The sequence below is a fragment of the Eulemur rufifrons genome, chromosome 13 (genome assembly GCF_041146395.1).
Source record: "Eulemur rufifrons isolate Redbay chromosome 13, OSU_ERuf_1, whole genome shotgun sequence".
NCBI lineage: Eukaryota > Metazoa > Chordata > Mammalia > Primates > Lemuridae > Eulemur > Eulemur rufifrons.
In genome coordinates this window covers 3,055,733-3,068,136 of record NC_090995.1, presented here as the reverse complement: position 1 = coordinate 3,068,136, position 12,404 = coordinate 3,055,733, and the positions used below count along the sequence as shown (strand labels likewise).

General features: G+C 34.4%; 1 protein-coding gene across 2 annotated transcripts in view; it reads right to left on the bottom strand.

Moving 5' to 3' along the window:
* The window catches only part of DNAJB14 (DnaJ heat shock protein family (Hsp40) member B14), a 35,659-nt gene that overhangs the window by 18,672 nt on the left and 4,583 nt on the right, over positions 1–12,404 (bottom strand). Inside the window, exons 2-3 of one of the 2 annotated variants that reach the window (XM_069485474.1) lie at positions 8,396–8,567; positions 897–1,042 (exon numbers count right to left, since the gene is read on the bottom strand). In XM_069485474.1, the coding sequence (XP_069341575.1) occupies positions 897–1,042; positions 8,396–8,567 (318 nt within the window). The remainder of the gene's footprint in view (positions 1–896; positions 1,043–8,395; positions 8,568–12,404) is intronic. The other variant, XM_069485473.1, reaches the window with a different exon arrangement.

The following is a 12,404-nucleotide window of genomic DNA, read 5'->3' as shown; positions in this document are numbered from 1 at the left end:
TCTTTTTGGAACATTTTAAAAATGAGTATCTACTTCTTGTCATTCCATGACCGCGGCACTTTACTGTAAGCATTACACACTGGCTCTACGAATGCCAAATTCACAAGAAAGAACAATCACAGATTAAGCATTTTGCTATGAATTAGAAATTATTACAAACAAATTGTATTTAACAAAATATGAAATTACAAAATCAGTTCTCTGACCTTTATTTACTAACTTGGCAAAAAACTGAAAAAAGATTGAAAAAGAAAATAAAGAAAAAACAAATGGTAGGTAAGAAGAAAGAAACTCATTTTTAAAAAGAAAAAAAAAAAAATCACAGTTAGAAATACATATAAAAAATGTAACAACTGGCACTTTGTGAGGCTGAGGTGGGAGGACTGCTTGAGGCCTGGAGTTCAAGACCAGCCTAGGCAACATAGCAAGACCCTGTCTCTAAAAACGTAAAAAAATAAAAATGCAAAAACTGGCCAGGTTTAATAGAAATATAAGAATATTGGGGAGATAGCTATTCTAATATCCTAATTCTAGACATTCTCTTGTACCTTAAAAACTCACAAAAACTGTATTTTGCTTTTAGTTCACTTAGAACCAGATGGCAATATGCTAGAAGCTCATACGTAATCTTCACCCTGCTTGTTTTTGGTAAACTAGAAAGCATGCATGGGTACCTAGAAAAGTTACTTAGAACTATGTCAAAACTGGAATGTTGCTTTTGTGAAGCCAAACTCCATTTGACTCTGGGTGTAACAAGTTAATACTGAAGTTTTAAAGGATTTTTTTGTGTTGGTCTCTAAATGTACCGGTCCAAAAGCAGAATTTAATATGCTGAAACACTGTAAAGTGAATTGTAAAAAGAGCTTGGTAAAATTGCTTTAAAAGATTTACTTTACTTTTAAAAGCATCTGTTGCTCCAGGTGCGTGGTTTTTGTCTGGATGAAACTTCAAAGCAAGCTTTCTGTAAGCTTTTTTCAAATCTTCATCACCAGCATCTTTCGTAACTCCAAGTACTTCATAGTAATTTTTACATTTGTTTATGCTGTGAACAAGAGAGTGTGTTATAATGTAAATTTCAAGGAAGAAGGTCATGTAATAGCTCTAATTTTTAATTTATTAGAAAAGTCCAAAGAATTATCTATCTGTGGATTATTTTCTCAAAATCTAATGATGACTTATCCCCTTATGGGTCGGTTTACTTCATTCTTTTTTTTATTTTTTATTTTTTTTGACCATAGGCCATTCCCCCAACCTCTTCCCAAGTCTAAGAAGAGTGAGCCATGAGAATGTCTTTAGCACAATTTATCACTACAGAGAAGTAAAGCAAAGGCCACAATAATTGTGGAAGAAGGACAGAGTATACACTGTAACTAAAATGAGAGATAAGAACAATTTTTTAGGACTCTTACTTGGATAAAGAAATTCCAAAACTCCAAAGTATATTGCAGTTAAGAACAAATTTGCATCACATTCAAGAATTTTGTTCTTGAATGATATAGATCTAATCAAGTATCAAAGCAACAGTTTGGTACCAGTAAAACAACTGTAGAAGCCTATGGTTTAAATTTCAAAGTAAGTTAGCCTGATTACGCTAAGAACTTATCTGTGTCATGCTCTGAAAAAGATAAAATCTCAGAATAAAATATAACATGGGACTCGAAAGTGTTTCTTACACCCAGTTTTCAAGTGTGATAAGCACACTCCTCAAGATTACTTACGTTTAGTTTGTACCTTAAAGATGAAACAGATTTAAACCCAGATTCTTTAAAAAAAAAAAACAAAACATTAGGAATGGAAAATAAACACTCTGAATGGAACAGAGAACATTAAGTACTTCTGGATGCCAACATTCTCCCACAACCTAATAATTTCCTTTCACAAAAGCCACGGTACACTTTAAACATCTTTTATAGAGTATTGTGCAATTTTAGATGTGTTCCACGTGCAGGTGGCTTGATGACAGAGATAGTAACAGGTAAAATGACCTAAGGTGTAACAGGCCACTGGCGGCAAAAGAACAGTCCAGACTGACTCAAAGTTGTCAAAGAAAAGAGACAAGGTTGATCTTTTTTACTATTAAACTTTAAGTTATCACAGTGCTTGGCACATCACAGGTTCTCGGTAAATATTTTTTGAGTAAATGAGCCCTAGCTTTCCTTATGTAATGAATATGAACTAGGGGAAAAAAAACAAGGTAACATAAGATTATCAAAACTTACAGAAATTTTCTTATAATCACATCAACAATAATCTGTTCTACAGCCTTCTTTATAGTAATAATGACTAACATTTGAGTTTTCAACTTTAGATACTTAAAAAATATTAACGTAAGTCAGTTTTATTTCAAAAACATGACATTTCCTGTATTTAGTCAATAATATTTATAGAATACCAACTATGCCCCTGTGTTCTAGGCACTCGAAATGTATCAGCAAACAAAACAGAGAATGATCTTTGTAGAGACACATTCTCCCAGATATGTTTAGAAACTATACGATAGGAAAAAAGGGAAGGAGGGATTTATAAAACACCTACTGTGTGTTAGGTACAAGTCCACAATCCCATATTCATAAAGCTCTGAAAAATTAAAGTTATTCTGTAACTAATTTGACTACAAAAAACTTGAACTCTCTTAAAGGCAAAATATGAACCTATTAGTGTGTCTCCCTTTATCCCTGACCCTAACCCTAACCCTTTTCAAGCTACTATTGTGTCTCCCTTTATCCCATTTAAGTGTGAGTGTTTGTATGTTTTGCTGCAGGAATGTTACAATTTGGTTACAGGCTGCTGCCCCAGACCTTAAGAAGTATATAATATATAATATACAGTCATCCCTAGGAGTTCATAGGGGATTGGTTCCAGGACCTGCCTTAGATACCAATATCTGCAGATGCACAAGTCCCTGATAGAAAATGGTGTAGTATTTGCACATAACCTTTGCACATCCTCCCATATACTTTCAATCATCTCTAGCTTACTAATACCCAATAAAATGTAAATGCTATATAAATAGTTGTTATACGCTATTGGTTTTTTATTTGTACTATTTTTTATTGTTGTATTATTTTTTTCCCAAATATTTTCAATCTGTGGTTGGTTTAACCCACAGATGCAGAATTTGTAGACATGGGGGCGGGGGGCGGGGGGCGGGGGGCGGGGGGGGGGGAGGCGGCAACTGTATTCTCTTACCTTTCTAAAATATGAAGAATTCTGTTCCAAACTATATTTGGTCTCAAAGATTTCACATAAAGAACTGTAGAATTTTATTATGCTGATTATTTTATACAAATTATTTCATTTACTCTTCTTTGGGGGATACTATTCCTATTTAAACAATGAGGAAACCAAAGCTTTGAGTGATTAAGGTAATTGCTTAATACATAACCAAGTAACAGAGGGGGATAAAGATTTATTTCTTCAACAAAAATTCACTAAGCATCTACTTTCTGATAGGTACAATTGCAGATGCTACAATGGTAAATAAAACAGTCAAAAAATCCCTAATCACATTAAATTTACCATTGGGAGAGGGACAAACAATAAACAAATATACAAGCAAAATATAAACTACATCAAATGGTGATAAATACCTGGAGAAAAATAAAGTAGCAAAGACAAACAGAGAACGGAGGGGTAGGTCTGTTATTTTAAATACGGTAATAATGGGAGGCCTCAAAAAGTGAGGATTCAAACCTCTGCTTGTCTGACTTGAAAATCTTACTGTCTCAGAACCAGAATAAAGAAGAAGAAAAGGAGGCTTTTCAGACTCCAGAGTGACCATCATCTTCCTTGCTATTTCCTTCTCATGATCATTAAGCAGACTCTCTTCCCTCCTAAATATTTACAAATGCTTTTGGTGCTCAGAACCCTCCTTCTCTGACTCTCTTCTTGCTTAGCTGGTTTCTATAACTTCTTCAGACCTCAGCTCAGCTCTTCCTTTTCTCAAGAATCCAAATTCCTCAGGACTAGGTTCAGGACCTGCCTTAAATGCTCCCAAAGCCCTCTGAACTTAGCCTTATCCCAACAATTACTACAACATACGGCAGTTGCCTGATTTCTTGTCTGACTATTCTTCTAGACTACAGGCTCTTAGAAGGCAGAGATTATGTCTTGTCCACCATATGTGTTGGATGGATGGATGGATGACTGTTTCAATTGCAGGGCAGAAATAGTGGGGATCTGAAAAGTCATGTTCAGATCAAAGGTGATGAATGCTGTAATGGCAATGTAGTGGGCACCAAAAATCAATTTAGAATGGAAGAGAACCAATTAATAGAAGTGAAGCAGACTGTGAGACAAGGAATAGAGCTAAGAATATGGGCAGATACTACCTGAATGCAGAAAAGAAAAGGTAGTGATAAATTAAATATTGAACAATCCTAAAGCCATTGCTATTTGGTTTCATACGATGTTTAACTGTGCTCCAGATTTACCCTATAAGATTGTTTTGTTGATGGATCTTGAGCACAAAAGGCTGGGCAATAGAAAATCGTAGCCCAGGAGAGGTTGCTGGACAGTGTAGGGAAAGTAGGCTAGAGTTCGCAGTGCTTTAGATGTGGGTCATAAAGCTAAGAATTGCTACAGACAAAAAAAAGTCTAGATAGAAAAAATAATTACTTCACTAATTCTTATTTGTATCTAGCTCCACTGTTTCTTCAACGCACTAAATTTTTCATGATTTCTCCTCTAGGAGAAATTCTTGAGAAGCCAGCAGAGTTATAAAGTCATCATCACCAATGGACAGGCTAAAGACTATTTCAAGTAATGCTCCAAATACATTCATTCACCTACTTTTTCACACCCAAATGAGAAACTAGCATTCATGTATCTTTTATTCATATTGTTGTTCACCATGTTCCTTTTCACCAGCTACATGTATCTGCCACACTTTTTACAGTCTGCTGCTTTCTCCAAGATCCAAACCTTCTCCAGCCTCACCACAGAATTTCAAAAAAAAGAAAGAAAGAAAAAAAGAAATTAAAAAGGTGTAACCATTACCTATCTTAGAAGGAAATAATGTACAATAAGGTCAAAATAGTCTGGAGCTCAACAATGGGAAAAGTATGTCTGGTCCAGCCCCTATGTTCTCTTTTATGTGCATAAAAGCATAGTAGGTAGGAGAGGAGGGTCACCTTTCAATTCTCCTCTTTTTATGTGCTATAGTTAATTATTTAAATAGACTCCAAATTTAATTTGTGTTTAAGGAAATATTTATTTATTCCTGAGACAAAGGATTATTTATTTTATAAGTTTAGCACAATGATTTTTCTTCTTCTCATTTAAAGAATTGGAGCTTAAATCAAATCTTAAATTCAAATCCCCATAATTCAAATGACTTCACAGTTGTGTACATAAGTGTTCCTAAGTGATAAATATAATGATATTCCATTTAATGATTTCACACAGATCTTGTGAATTTTTAAAATACAAAATGGTCTTTTTTCAATAATACATTAAAAATTTCTTCAAATAAGATCCATGACAACTTTTTCTCAATTATTTTTCAATACATTTCAACTCAAAGACAACAAACAGTGCCGAGTTTCACAGGATATTAGCTGACAAAGTTGCACACTTGTTCTGTGGTCTTACTGTAAGCTAGCTCTTACTTATGCAATGGACGCAGTGTTATTGCATGGCTTCTCCCTACTGAGCCAAATTGTCACTGAGCAACTAGTTTGTATAATCCTGCTGAACAACAAGACAACATGGCTTTCTGCAGAAACATCCCCTGTGTATAGGTAAAAGAAAAAACAAAAACATACATCACGCAAGTGTTTGCTAGTGATCTGTTCCCTCACTAACACTTAGGAAGACTAATGTAATGAACAAGTGTTCCATGATTTCAGCTAAGTAACTCTTGCATGAGGTATGGACTGAAGTATTTTGAATAACTTAGGAATTCTCGTAAAGAAATTTCCAATCATATTTAGTCCCCAAAAGAAAAAAATTACATTTATTTAATAAAAAAGGCATAATAGAATTATTCACCAGAGAATCAATCTCTAATACCAAGTATACTACTAAGCTAATTCTTCTACCCATAAAGAATTCGTGGTCTTAAAGGTGGCTGGGCCCTCAATGCTAACTCAGCAATTTTTCCACTCTCTTTGCTTTTTTCCTTTGCAAATAGTCCATACTTTGACCACTTTCCTCAAGCTTTCACCTTCATCTCTTTTCTTCTAACTCTCAGAAGACAATCTCATCTCCAGTTTTACTGAGAAAATAGTCGCCAACAGATAGAAGCTCCCTCATCGTTCCATGTTTCCATCTGTCCAACTCTGGCCACATACGAAGTGTATTTACACCCACCGCCATCTTTCATTCTCCCAGTCTCAAGATGTTCTCCTGCCTAAAGCCAGGTCTTTTGGGCTTTGGAAGTGTATATATAAAATCGATGTAAGAACAAAGAGATTTATCATTGTAAATCCTCCCTTGTTTCTACCACACCTTGGGCTACTCATCTTTTTCTTTCAAGGCAAGGGTAGGAGAAATGAAGAAATAAAAGATTGCTTAAAATAACCCAGATTTAGGAGATTCGTATTTTCCAAAACTTTCAACCATAGCTTTTCAGTGAACTTTCAAATATACAGGTGATTCTATCTTCTTAAAAAAAAAAAATCATAAAAATTACATGTAATACAATTTACTTTTACTTTGAGTCCTTCATTTAGAATACGTTCTTCCAACATAAAGTAATTTCTATAAGAAAACACAACTTGTTTTAGGATGTGGTTTCCAGGAACGTGTTTCAGCACATTGCTTACTCAAAACTTTTTCTGAAAAAAATTCAAAAGTAATTCTCTCTTATTCATTTATTCAACTATCTCTGATACAGTATCACAGTTACAAAAGTGTTTAGCAGCATTATTTATATTCTCAAAGTGCTTTACTATCATTCATGCTAATCAAATACCCTGCTATTCTGGCTTTACCACGACTAGGGAATCATTGTTCCTCGTTGTGATCACACTACAATAAAATGCTACAATCAACCTTTAGCATTTAAACAGGTAGGAAAAAAAGCAAAGTATATTGACATTTGAAAATTAAGATGTGGTGACAAACCACTTTCCTGAATAAATAAAACCTGTATCTCAAAATATACTTAAATACAAATTACGGTATGTAAAATAGAGAGAATGGAGGAAAAAAGGGTGAGGAAAAAATAAAAGGGAGAAAAAATAAAAAATTAAAAGAGAAACAAACAGGCCAGGCACAGTGGCTCACGCTTGCAATCCTAGCACTCTGGGAGGCTCAGGCAGGAAGATTGCTTGAAGTCAGGAGCTCGAGACCAGCCTGACCAAGAGCAAAGACCCCATCTCTACTAAAAATAGAAAAAATTAGCTGGGCGTGAGGGCATGTGCCTGTAGTCCCAGCTACTCAGGAGGCTGAGGCAGGAGGATTGCTTGAGCCCCGGAGTTGGAGGTTGAGGTGAGCTATGATGATTCCAGTGCACTCCAGCCCAGAGAACAGAGCAAGACTCTATCTTGAATGAATGAATGAATAAATAAATGAGAAACAGACAAGAGAGAGCCAACAGAGAAAGAGAGATTTAATCTAACTAGCTTTAACTAGTCTTCATTTGAGTTAGTTCACTATAATTCACTCTCCATGAGAATTATCTGATTAATCGCTGTTCAATTTATCCCTAAACTTTACTTTTCCTAGCAGAGTAACATCAGTACAACATCGATACAGCTTCCATAAGCTTTAGCAGAAAACAAAACAGTCTTTTCTGTAGTGTTTCACACTCAAAGTTTCATTTTATTTCTAGAAAGCCTTTTCTTATTTATAAAATAAAGGCAGATACCCAAAACCCAATTCATAATTTTTCAATTATATATAATTCTTCTGCTTTAAGTAGAAGCATCTCATGAGATGAAACTAAAACGGAGACAGAAAAATCAGAGTAAGAAAAATATTAAAAGAGAACATTATGGTGCTTGCATATATATGAAGACAGCTTAAAAATGAATTTTAAAAATCCTTCATTAATATAAATAGAAGATTGAAAAGGCTGTTGCTCTTACATTCAATGTTCCTCTCACATGGAATTCTTCCATTTTCATCTCTATATAAGATAAAACAATTCTTCATCCTCTTTCAATATTGCTACATAAACAATGTTATTGTGTCAAAAACTGAAATAACTTTTCTTTTAAAAAATTATTTGGAAGAAGCTTTTTAACTTAAACTTACTTTAAAAAATAGAATTATCCATAGTTGGTACTTTACAGAATGGTTTTGTAAGGAATATGAAGCATAAGACACACCCAGAGTTCAATTCCTTGATGTCTGTTCTTCTAATAAGTTATATTTTAGATACTTTTTTAGGTGTTATAACATCTAAAGATTATGTTAGAATTAATCATGGCTAAGACATAAATCATACCTGAGAACTCCATCTACTTGGTCTTTGGTATAGCCTTTTCCACCTTCGCCACCACCAGACGTGCTGTCTTTTGTGCAGTTAGGCTTGCTTTGATCACCGCTACCCGACGGTTTCCGGCAATGAGGAATATTTCCAGCTGTGCTTCCATTTTTCATAATTACTTCCAAGAGTGCTGCAGAGAGATAAAGTATACTGTCCCTGTTTATATTAAGGTCCATACACAAGATCTTCACAAGTTACAAAGCAAATTGTCAATTGTGCTCTCGAAAAAGATTCACCGTGGGGTCTTTTTAAACAACAAGCATTCATGCACTTCACTGTCTACAGAACACTAATCACCATTACGTAGAACATTAAGAAATTTAAAGGTAATAACTTGAAATTATTACCATTTGATTATTTATGACACACTTTTATTTGTCGTTATCATGTGAAACTACAGAATACCAAAGAAAAACAGATAGTCTTTAAAGGAGCCAATAAGATCATCCACAAAAAAACCAGAAATTAGACCTGTTTATTTCTCCAAAGCAACAACGAGAGCCAAAGACACTGGAATATTATCTTCAAAATGCTCTGAAAAGAGTAACTGTTAAGTTCTGCACTAATTTCCTAGAATGTGCACAAGATAAAAATATTTTCAAATAGATAAAACAGAAAATTTATCATTAAAAGACTTTCACTAGAGGATACTGTAATACATACAATTCGGGCAGAAGGAAAATGTTTATGGATAGCCTGAGATGTAAAAAGGAATGGCAAGCAAATAGTGTAGTGAATGTGTGAGTAAATCTGAACATTGAATGTAGATTTGCTTTAAAATAATCTGGGGAAGAAAGGCATAAAATTGGGGGTAGAGAGAATGAATGAAATAAAGTTGGCCAGGTATGTTCATCATGGTTAAAGATGGGTGGTGATAGGGATTGATTATACTATGTTCTTTCCCTTAATGTACGCTGGAAACTTTCCATAATGAAAGTTAAAACTAAACATAAAAAAATTAACAGAACTAAAAGGAAAAAACAGAGAAATCCACCATCACCCACATTTCAATCAGCAACTGACATAAAGTAAATAAAAAAAAAATCATTAAGGATATAGATGACTTAAACATCTAATTTATCAAGCTTTATCTAAGAGTTATAACATTATACCCAAGTGGTCAATATTCATTTTTTACAGGCCCCCATTATAGCTAGGCCATAAAGTTATCTTCTTCAAATCTCAAAGAATTAGTGTCATATGTACCACATAATCTATGAGCACAATACAGTTAAATGAGAAATCAATTACAAAAAATGTAATTGAAAAAAATCACAAATGGGTTGGAAAGGCAAAAACCAAAACAACAACAACAAAAAAATCTAGACAACTCATATATCAAAGAAATAATCATAATAGAAATTACAAATACTTGGAATTAAATGGAAATGAAAATTCTACATATCAGAACTTGTAAGTCAACAATTGGATATCTGCATGTAAAAGAATATCACCCTTTCATCATACCATACATGGAAATTATTAATAACTCAACATGGACCATATACCTAAATGTAAGAGCTCAAGCCTCAAAACTCTTACAAGAGAATATAGGAGTAGGGCCAGACACAGTGGCGCATGTCTGTAATCCCAGCACTTTGGGAGCCTGAGGCGGGAGGATTGCTTGAGACCAGGAGTTTGAGAACCGCCTGGGCAACATAGTGAGACCCTATCTCTAAAAAAAAAAAAAAACCACTTTTTTTAATTAGCCTGGCATGATGGCATGCACCTGTAGTCCCAGTTGCTCAGGAGGCAGAGGTGGGAGGACAGCAAATCACAGGAGCTGGAGGATGCAGGGAGCTAGGACTGCACCAGTACACTCCAGCCTGGGCCACAGAGGGAGACCCTGTCTCTAAAAAAAAGAAAGAAAGGAAAAGAAAGGAAAGGAAAGGGAAAGAAAAGGGAAAGGAAAAGAATAAAGACAAGAAAGGAAAGGAAAGGAAAAGAGAAGAGAAAAGAAAAGAAAATATAGGAGCAAATCTTCATGACCTTGGTTTGGGCAAAACATTCTTAAATTTAACAACAAAAGTACCCATGACAAAAGGAAAACACAGAGAAAATGGACTTCATCAAAATTTAAAACTTTTGTACTTCAACGGCTATCATCAATAGTTTTGAAAAAAACAGTCCACAGAATAGAAGAAAATATTTGCAAACCATGTATCTGATAAAAAAGTATTCAGAATATATAAATAATTCTTATAACTCAATAATAAAAAGACCAAAAACCCAAGCTGAAAAATGGGCAAAGGATATGAATAGACATTTCTCCAAAACAGATAAACAAACAAATGCCCAATAAGCACCAAAAAAAGTTATTCAACATCATTAACCATTAAGGAAATGAAAATCAAAATCACAGAGAGATAATACTCCAATCCAACTGGGATGGCTATAATCAAAAGGATGCACAACAGTAAGTGCTGACGAGGATGGGGAGAAACTGGAACCCTAATGCACTGCTGGTGAGAATATAAAATGGTACAGCTACTTTGAAAAATAATCTGGTAGTTCTTTAAAAGATTAAACATAGCTACCATTTGACCTGACAATCCCATTCCTAGGTATATATTCAAGAGAAATGAAAACACACATCTATATGAAAACTGGTTCATAAATGTTCATGGCAACATTATTCATAATGGCAAAAAAGTGCAAACAAATGTCTACGAACTGATAAATGAATAAAATGTGACATATTCAGATAACAGAATATTATTGAAAAATGAAAAGAAATGGCCTGGCGTGGTGGCTCACGCCTGTAATCCTAGCACTCTGGGAGGCCAAGGCGGGTGGATAGTTTGAGCTCAGGAGTTCGAGACCAGCCTGAGCAAGAGGGAGACCCTGTCTCTATTAAAAATAGAAAGAAATTATATGGACAACTAAAGGTATATATGGAAAAAAAAAAAAAAATTAGCCAGGCATGGTGGTGCATGCCACACAAAAATCACTATACCATTTTGATATATTTAACTCTAGTTACTCTAATTAGCTAGCCTTCTAGATTTTTAATTTTTTTTTAAAAAGAATAATCTATATACATTTGTAACAACTTTATTCAGTTGTTGATATAGATATCAAGTTATAGCAATAAATATAGGTCCTCATCATTTTTAATAGGTGCATAGTATACGAATGCAATGTAATTTATTTAATCAGTTCCCACTGATGCATATGTACACACTTTTCAAATGTTTGCTATACTAATAATTCCTATATTTTTGAATACTTAGTCTGATTATATAAAAGCTTCATTTGTGAACATATTAACATAGAAAGCCTTACAGCTGTAAAATTTTCATTTAGTTATTTAACAAATTCTCTTTACTGAAGGAAGTGAAATTAATAAACAGGTACCATTCCAGTAAATCCAGGCCTGTAGATGGTACAATACATGCACAATACTTTTGGGCATTATGGGAGCAAAATGATGATTAAGATTAAAATGGCACCTGACCCCTAACGAGTTGTTAATCTAGGAGAGAGACAGCTGTGCACATAGACAATAAGGAATAAGTGTGGCAAAGCAGAAGTAGTAAATGTTAACTAAGCATGGAATGAGTAATCTTAATTCAGATTAAGATGAATCCCAATTTAAAGCAATCATTTTGTGCTCAAATAATTGCTTTAAAAAATGACAGAAGATAGTCAGGCGTGGTGGCGCATGCCTGTAGTCCTGTCCCAGCTACTCGGGAGGCTGAGGCAGGAGGATCACTTGAGCCCAGGAGTTTGAGGTTGCTGTGAGCCAGGCTGATGCCACAGCACTCTAGCCTGGGCAACAGAGTGAGACTCTGTCTCTAAAGAAAAAAAAGAAAGAAAGAAAGAAAGAAAGAAAGAAAGAAAGAGAAAGAAAGAAATCATTGTTTTGAATGTATAATTTGTACTCATTACTAAATTTTAATTAAGTCAAAACAGAAAAAAATGGAATTATCTTAAAAGGAATATGTTGGATAATACTCCAGATGTA